Source organism: Benincasa hispida, chromosome 3 (assembly GCF_027475165.1).
Source record: "Benincasa hispida cultivar pf3 chromosome 3, pf3_genome.v1.1, whole genome shotgun sequence".
Classification (NCBI taxonomy): domain Eukaryota; kingdom Viridiplantae; phylum Streptophyta; class Magnoliopsida; order Cucurbitales; family Cucurbitaceae; genus Benincasa; species Benincasa hispida.
The window spans coordinates 6803511-6812748 of record NC_143480.1 but is presented as its reverse complement, the minus strand read 5'-3'; the positions used below and the strand labels follow the sequence as shown (position 1 = coordinate 6812748).

The 9238-nt window shown below is 32.6% G+C and overlaps 1 protein-coding gene across 1 annotated transcript; it reads left to right on the top strand.

Moving 5' to 3' along the window:
- The first annotated feature begins 413 nt into the window (after positions 1-413).
- Positions 414-8981, top strand: LOC120073763 (subtilase family protein). The gene is made up of 8 exons (XM_039026589.2): positions 414-811; positions 903-1095; positions 1178-1339; positions 1503-1614; positions 3087-3648; positions 5435-5535; positions 6232-6592; positions 8144-8981. Exons 1-8 carry the CDS (start codon positions 725-727, stop codon positions 8912-8914), a joined length of 2349 nt encoding a protein of 782 aa, XP_038882517.1. The 5' UTR covers positions 414-724; the 3' UTR covers positions 8915-8981.
- The last annotated feature ends 257 nt before the right edge of the window (positions 8982-9238 follow it).

Sequence of the window (9238 nt, the reverse complement as noted above, 5' to 3'; positions counted from 1 at the left end):
TTTCCTTTATGAGGGAAAAAGAAAAGTAATAAACTTGCAATCTCGAGGGTGGATGTGTGTCGAAACTTCAACCTTCGACAACCTAAGCGAGATTCGCGAGATTTTCCTTGTCGAGGGTTGAAGTTTCGGCCTATGTATTGTTTCCAAGTTTTTCTTTATTCGTCGAGTTCTCAACGTTCGACCTCTAGCCTCGAACTCCCAAAACAACAATATTTCTCTAATAAGTTTCAAAACAAAAATATTTCTCTAATAAGTTTTGAAAACAACAATATTAATTTTAAAGGTCCGAGTAACTTTATCCAGTAGCTATACTCGAATTAACCAATACAGCAAACAAAAAAAAAATGGAAAACAAAAAGAAAACAAAAAAGAAAAAAGAGATTATAAATAGGAATGGCAAAGTTGATAAGTTTATGCAACTTAGGAAAAGATGACATGAAAACCAAAAAAATACAAAAATTCAAAAAGATTAAAGATGGTTTAATGTAGAGCGTTTACCAAGTGATTGAAACAAATTTTTTGTTTTGTTATTTTTTATATCCGTGAATGTCTAAACCAACTTAATGATTGAAACAATCACAAACTCGTCTCTATCATCCTCTAAAAAAAAAGAATATTATTTATTACAATTATTATTATTTTGTTGGCATATAAAATCTTTCTCACATCATCTCTAAAATTTCCATGAAAAAGAAAAACAAAAAAACAGTTGCAAAATTCCGAAATGGAGAAATCAAGTTTCTTTTGCTTTGTGCTGCTGCTCCTCCTCCCTTTCATTCAATTACAAGCCTCTTCTTCCCACAATCACAAGGTCCAATTTCTTCTCTATAAATTACCAATTAATAATTCTTCATTAGTGTATATATTAAAAAAATAGTGACAATTAATTAATATATTATTAGGCTTACATTGTTTACTTTGGAGAGCACCATGGAGATAAGAGTTGGGAAGAGATAGAAGCAAGGCACCATTCATATTTGATGTCGGTAAAAGAGAGTGAAGAAGATGCAAAATCCTCTCTTCTGTACAATTACAAACACTCCATCAATGCTTTTGCTGCAATTCTTACTCCTCAACAAGCCTCCAAACTTTCAGGTAATTAAGTATTTAAATGTTTTTTTTTATAAATATTTTAAATAATACATGTAATTAATTTGGTTGAAAAATGGGGAGGCAGAATTGGATGAAGTGGTGTCTGTGATAGAGAGTAAAAAGTACAGGATGCACACAACAAGGTCATGGGAGTTTTCAGGGGTTGAAGAAGACAAACCCACCATTAATGACTTGGTTTATAGAGCTAACTATGGAAAAGATGTTGTCATTGGAATGCTTGACAGTGGTAAATTTCTTTGCTTTTTGTTCAAATTATTATTCACTGTTTCCCATGTGATTTTCCATTTCTCTAGAATGTTTTGTAATTAGACATATATAAATATATAATTATTTAGAGAGTGCATGTGAAGAGATACTGAGGTTGGATTTTTTAACTTTGATTTGATGAGGTGTGTGGCCAAAGTCCAAAAGCTTTAGTGATAAAGGGATGGGACCCATTCCAAAATCATGGAAGGGAATCTGCCAAACAGGGCCTGCCTTTCAATCTGCTCATTGTAATAGGTCCATTTCTCCCCCTCTTAATTCCCTTTTTAACTTGCTTTCCCTAATTCAAAAAATTTCTAATCATTTTCTTTTAACAATTTTTAAACCGTTATCAAAGATACTATCCGATATATTGAGATTTTCACTTATCCTTGAATTCAATGTACATTAGTAATATTAAACAGCAATCAAAATCAAACAGAAATTGAGCCAATTGGTTGCCACCACCAAAGGCTGTTGGTATCCTGCAGCTGCAGACTATTGGATTTTTATGGCAACTTTTCACAACTTTGTGGTTAATTTTGTGTGTGTGTTCTGTGAGTTGCCCTTTACCTTTTGTCACCCTTCATATCAAACAAATTTTAGTGTTTTTTTCCCCCTCACATTCTTCTGGAATCTCATCAAACCCATGGCCATGCATCTTGTGAATCCCTATATATATATATGCCTTTTTATTTTATTCCAATCTCTCTCTTCTTTGTCATTGGGAACCACTAACTCTTCCTCCACTAACTTTTCCTACTATTTTGGAATTGACAACCACTTCCTTTTTTCTTTTTTCCTTTGCAACACTTTTGAGAGACTTCATTGATATTTAAAATTCTATGAAATGTAAAACAAGAGAAAAAAGTTTGAACTTAATAATTAATTATGTCACCAAACGAATCTATGATATAGATTTTTCTTAATTCTCATAATTGTACTTACTATATTTTTTCTTCTTGTCGTTTTGTTTTTTAAGATTCGATAAAATGTTCTTTTAGATAAGATTGGATTTTCGTAAAAAAGTTCGAGTTGAAAAACTTTTTTTCACTCCAATAAGTTATACTATGTTGACTTGTAATATCTTTAATTTAACATATCTTGCTTCTACTAGATTGACCATTATTTAGAGATAGGGGAGACAAAAGTCAATAATACTTGGTACCTTTACATCTTTGTCCTCCGCTCATTTCTTACTCTAAAATAATCAAAATAATTCTAGAAGTGTCTATTAGATTTATTAGAATGATTCATTGCCTTTGTAGCCAATTTTTTTAGACTATGTATATATAGACACTAGATATAATTTTTTAAATTAGGTAAAATGTTGAAATTTTCACTTTCACATGCATGTGAATTAAATTTCTTATCGTAAGAAGTACACCTACATAAATATAATTAAGATTAAATTATAAAAAAAAAACCTTATACTAATTAAAATTATAATATTATCCCCAACAATTCATAAATGTTTCAAAACTTGAGATATAACTATTTGATGACCACATTGTTTTAAGTAACTGTTCCGTAATATTAAATCTCAATTTTTACCCAAATCAAAAGTTATTTTGAAATGTTTATGAAACATGCATCTTTTAAAAGCCAAGGGCAATTTTAATTAGAATTAATAATCTCAAATGGTTTTGTCACTAAAAAAACCAAAATAATTTTAGCAAAATAATGGGTTTGGATTATGTATTATTTTATTTGTGATGGGGAATTTTCAGGAAGATAATTGGCGCTCGATATTACCTAAAGGGATACGAGCATCACTTCGGCCGTTTAAATGAAACGGCGGACTACCGATCACCGTGCGACAAGGACGGCCACGGATCTCACACAGCCTCCATCGCCGGCGGCCGCAGGGTCTACAACGTGTCCGCCTTTGGCGGCGTCGCTTGGGGCACGGCCTCCGGCGGGGCCCCGTGGGCCCGGCTTGCAATTTACAAGGTTTGTTGGGCCATTCCGAACCAAATGAAAGCTCTGGGAAACGTTTGTTTCGACACGGACATGTTGGCTGCCATGGACGACGCCATTGCCGACGGTGTCGATGTTCTGAGCTTGTCCATTGGAAAATCGGATCCGTACAATTACACGGACGATGGAATCGCCATCGGAGCTCTGCACGCCGTTAAAAGAGACATCGTCGTGTCTTGTAGCGCTGGGAATTATGGGCCTACCCCGTCGGCATTGTCTAATATTGCACCGTGGATCATCACCGTTGGAGCTAGCACTGTTGATCGGGAATTTTATTCTCCGGTCATTCTTGGTAATGGGTTGAAGATTAAGGTAAACCTCAATTATGTTCTTAATTCTTCTTAAATCATAAATTTTATAATAATTGTTTTAAATAATAAAGTTGTTGAAAACATTTTCAAATATAATAAAATGTTGGGTATAGATTGCAATTGATAATTATCATTGACATTCATAGATATTTATTAATATTTTACTATATTTGTAAATAATTTAACTCATTTTCTTTATTTGAAAACATATCAAAATTTATCATATAACGTCTATTATTAATGGAGTAATAATTGGGTGTAGTTTCGATGCATCCATTTTAATGCATCTCAATGAGGATAATATGTTGTATGCATTTTTATACATTCATTTCCGTCACAAAAAGTAAAAATAAAAGTAAATAAAGAAAAATAGAAAAAAAAAAAGTTTGTCACAGAAAATTGTGATTAAACATTTAGGTAGGTTGCATATATCGCAAAGAAAAATTTGACATATGAATGTAACTCAGGATACACAAAAATGAATGTAACTCAGGATGCACCAAGTATCTTTCTTATTAGATAAACTCTAGTTAGGGTTGGCAACGAGGCGGGATTGGGTCGAATGATGCACTCCCCATCATCGTCCCCGTAGGGACTTTTAGTCCCCGTCTCATTTCCTGATTTGAGGAATCGGATCGAGATCGAGAAATACTCGTTTAGAGATCGGGTCCTCGCAAAGAAAAAATTCCTTTCTTTTATTTTTTTTATTTAAAATCAATAAATTTTTATGTTTATATTGAAATTGTGCACTTTTTACGTAATAAGTTGGTATTATTATCCTTTTATTTATTTAAATTAATAATAAAAAATATTTTAACATTTCTTTATTTTAAAATTTAATAAAAAGTTAAGGTAAATAATATTATGAAATGAAATTAAAAAAAGTAAAATAAAAAAAAAAACATAAACATAAACATAAACATAAACAGTAGCTGTATGTATGTATATATTAAAAAATTAAAAAAATTATTCGAAGCTGGGTTGGGGCTGGGATGGGATGGGAATACCCTCTCCATCCCTAATTTGAGGACCCGTTTTTTGTCTCCTGTTTGACTCCATCTCCAATCAAATCAATGATTTCCTGTCCTGATCAGGCGGGTACATGTAAGGATTTTTGCCAATTTTAACTCTAGTTTTATCTCAAAATTAATTGATGGGGAAAGAGGAACTACGTTTTTTTTATTAAGAGGGATTTTTCTTTTATCAAATACTTGTCTAGACTTTATTGACTTTGATACCATATTAGATAACATGAGATTTCATCTCAAAATCAATTGGCAAGTGAAGAATAATCTATATATTTTATTAACTTGAAGTTGGTGGAGTAGGTTATTATAGTCCACTCTATGTTTGGAGACCAAATATAATAGTGGTATTTACAATTATTTATAACCTATCACTATTTTTTATCCGAACAAAAATAATATAGACTATTATAATCTGGACTAAAATAGTTTCGATGATTAACACCAACTATCATAGTTCGTGCCGCTGTGCAAGAAACAGACGGAAAAAAACGAAAAGGAAATTACTAGAAAACTGTCCAGTTAAGAATAGAATAGTGGAGGAGAGATTATAATTAGAGAAAAAGCTTGGACAGGACGGATATTGTTTTCTAGTTTAAAAATTTGTACTTTATTCTGTAAATAATTTAAGGTTAAACTCAATTTGGTGAGCTGAATCGTGTAGATTGCCTCTAAATTATTAAAGAGAATCCCATATTAATTATTTTTATTTTTCAGAGAAAAGTTTGAAGTATAAAAAAGAATATTGGTGTGTAATAATAGGGATTGTCGGTGGCTCCGTCGAAGTTGAAGAGGAAGAAGATGTATCCATTAGTGTATGCTGGAGATATATTGAAGCCTCATGTACCCCGAAACCAATCTGGGTAATGCTATTATATCTCTCTACTACTATTCTTTCTCTCTTTTCTTTTTTGTTTTTCCTTCCATTTTTTATGTTATTATAGATTTGAAATAGAGTTACATAAGTTAGGTTGAATCAAAATTAAAATGCATTCAAGTGAACTAATATATACTTCTTTTCTTAAAATCAAAATTCGAGAATTCATGATTGCAAAGAAATTTCGAATCGTTCACATTATTCTCTTTAATTATATAGTAAATCATTTTTAAAAAATCAAAAGAAGAAAATATTTGTGAATAATATTTTTATGCATCATCTTTAATTAGGAAGGAAAAAATATTTTTTAATTTTTTAAAAATAATGTGGTTTGGCTCATAACAATTTGTGATTGGACATTTGGACGGACTGTACAGTATGCACCCTCAAATGCATCCAAATATTTAATATTGATTGAATATCTAGAAGGTTGCACAAAGACTAGAGTTTTTTTCTTTCTTTTTTTATTGTGTTTTTTTTGTCAATATTTTTCACTAGGATTTGGTAAATTTTCCTATACTAACATAGTATGTAAAATTTTCCATAGAATTTGGTTTTGTTCAAACTTCACAAACCCAAACAAGTTTTAAGCATCTTTAAGAATAAGAAGAAGAAATGAAGTACAAAGCTATTGATGAACCACATTAAAGTTAAGTTTAGAATGGGAATGTTTTTGTTGCAGGCTATGTGTTGCAGGCTCGCTTTCACACGAGAAAGCCAAAGGAAAGATAGTGTTGTGCTTTAGAGGAGAAGGAATCAGCCGATTCGCCGGCAGCCTCGAAGTTAAAAGGTCAGGCGGCGCCGGAATGATACTCGGAAATGTGCCAGCGGTAGGTCGGAGGCCGCACGCCGATCCCCATTTTGTTCCGGCCACCGCCGTGTCTTACGAAGATGCAAATATGATCCTGAAATATATAAAATCTCGCACAAATCCAACTGCAAATATTGTTCCACCTATCACTATCTACGGCTCCAGGCCGGCGCCGGCCATGGCCAACTTCTCAAGTCGAGGTCCAAACCCCGTCGACCCTCATTTTCTTAAGGTATTTTTTTCAAAATTAATCTTTCCATTTACCATTCGAATAAAGTTTTTAAGTATTCCCATAATCCGCCATTGTTAACACTCAAATCAACCAAACCTACTTTTGTTTTCGGTAAATTTCATCCCCTTTGTAATGCTTCCTTTTTGCATCAAACCTTTAACAAGCTTTATTTCAAGCTCGAGAATCACAATAACTCCCATGGATGTGAAGCCTTTGAGGATGAGGTCTTAATCTTGCCCGAATCAAAGTCTTAACTTTTTAAATTGGTTTTCAATTCTGGGTATCCAACAATTGGAAAATGGGGAGCTGATTTGGTTTATGGGGATTTGAATTACAGTTTCAATCTGCTTGATCTCTGCTCTCAATTGCATTAACTTTTCTCTAATCCAATTGGGTAACCTCAAGTAATCACGTTGAAATCTTAAGGACCAAATTCTTAAAAACTCATGTACTAAAAAGATAGATTTTCCTAATTTTTAATTATTTTTTGCTATGAATTTTTTTTAGTAGTAATTAACTACATAATTAGTTTAAAAAATTTTCATATTAAATTCATAAATTTTCGCACGTTTATATAATCTCCGTATTTTAGATTTGATATCAATTCCATTTTTAAATTATGAATTTTTTAACTTTTAAAAATTGTATTTGTTTATTCTTAATTTTCTTATTATAGTTTTCATTTGTTTGTAAGAGAAACACTTAATTCTTTTTTGTCAAATTTATAAATTTAAAAAAAAAACAACTTTTTTCTTATCTTCAAAAACTTAGCTTTGGAATATATTAGTCCAAGTTGATAACAAAAAAAAAGACATTTATGAATAGAAATAGAGTGATAACCTTAATTTCCAAATACCAAAAATTAAATACTTAACAAACCAGACTTGTGATTAAACCAATCTATATAACATTAAAAAAAAAATCATCGGATAACAACTTTATTTTTAATTTCTTTTTTTCTGAATTTATATTCGTTTTCTCCTCATTTCTGAATTATGGGTTTTATTCTTCTTAAAAAGACATCACGCTTAAATTTTTTAATTAAATTAGAAAAGCCAAAATCTAAGGCCTCATTTGGTAATCTTTTTTTATATAAGTTTCTATATTCTATTTTCACCTATAGTTTTTTATATTATGGGGTCTGTTTCATACCAATGTTTTCGAAAATCAAACCAAGTTTTGAAAACTAAAAAAAATTATTTTTAAAAACTGGTTTTTTTTTCTTATTAGATTTTGAAAAATGAAAACCACTAGAAAGTTTAAAACTTGACTTGGTTGTTAAAAAAATTTAAAATAAAGTAGTTATGAGAGAAAGTCTATATTTTTTAATTTTAAAACTTGACTTGGTTGTTAAAAATAACAGTATGAAATTAGTTAATAAAATATTTTTAAAAAAATGATTAGAAATAGTATTTAGACGTTTGAGTTTCAAAAAATTAAATCATTAATTAAACGACGGCTAAATTAAAATACTACTTTTGTGCACAACTAAGGATGATTGTAGAGAGACAAGATGAAGGAAAATGTTGATTTTGTATATATATATTGCAGCCGGACATAACAGCTCCAGGAGTGGACATACTAGCAGCATGGTCCGAACAAGATTCCCCAACAAAACTTCCAAAATACTTGGACCCTCGTATTGTCAAATACAATCTCTACTCCGGCACCTCCATGTCCTGTCCCCACGTCTCCGCCGCCGCTGCCCTCCTCCGCGCCATCCACCCTTCATGGTCCCAAGCCGCCATCCGCTCCGCCCTCATGACCACTGCCACCACCATCAATAAATCCGGCCACCCACTCACCGACGACGCCTCCCCCGACAATTCCCCCGCATCCCCTTTCTCCTTCGGCTCCGGCCACTTTCGCCCCTCCAAGGCGGCGGATCCCGGCCTTGTCTACGACTCCAATTACACCGATTACCTCCACTACCTGTGCGGCCTCAAAATGAACTCCATTGACCCTTCCTTCACGTGCCCTCCACGTGCCCTCCATCCCCACGACCTCAATTACCCTTCCATTGCCGTCCCTCGACTCAGAGGCGCCGTGAGGATCAAAAGGACCGTCACCAATGTGGGCGGCGGAGGTAAAAGTGTATACTTTTTTCACAGCGAGGCGCCGCCGGGTGTGGCGGTGAGTGCTTCTCCTAATATATTGTATTTCAACAGAGTTGGGGAGCGGAAAAGATTCACGATTACAGTGAGTGGGAAAGTTAAAAATAGTAATAATAATGATAATAATAATGGGTACTCTTTTGGTTGGTTTGCTTGGACTGATGGGATTCACTATGTTAGAAGCCCAATTGCAGTTTCTTCAACTTAAAATTTTCTTACCCCCTTTTATATATATTGCCTTATATAATAAACAATTTAGTACTATTTTTGTGTTATATCCTTTGTTTTTTTTTTTTTTTTCCTTTTGCCTTCTCTATTATTATTTGCAAACAATATAAAGGGTAGAGATTTTAAATCTCTTGATCGAGGGTACATGTTCCAACTTAATTAACCTATGATTGATTGAAAGTTTTGTATATGTTGGTTGCATTATATGATGTATATTAATTAGTTCAACAATTTTCTAGTTGAATGTCAAGAAGGTATTATTGCACTATTTCCTTTTTATTCTTTTTAAAAAAGAAAGAAAATA

What these genes read in the sequence shown, in the direction of transcription:
- LOC120073763 (XM_039026589.2), top strand. Translation starts at nt 725, where the DNA reads ATGGAGAAATCAAGTTTCTTTTGCTTTGTGCTGCTGCTCCTCCTCCCT. An exon ending in CAATCTGCTCATTGTAATAG is followed by an intron (nt 1,615 to 3,086) that starts GTCCATTTCTCC and finishes GGGAATTTTCAG; the next exon opens with GAAGATAATTGGCGCTCGAT. An exon ending in GTACCCCGAAACCAATCTGG is followed by an intron (nt 5,536 to 6,231) that starts GTAATGCTATTA and finishes TTTTTGTTGCAG; the next exon opens with GCTATGTGTTGCAGGCTCGC.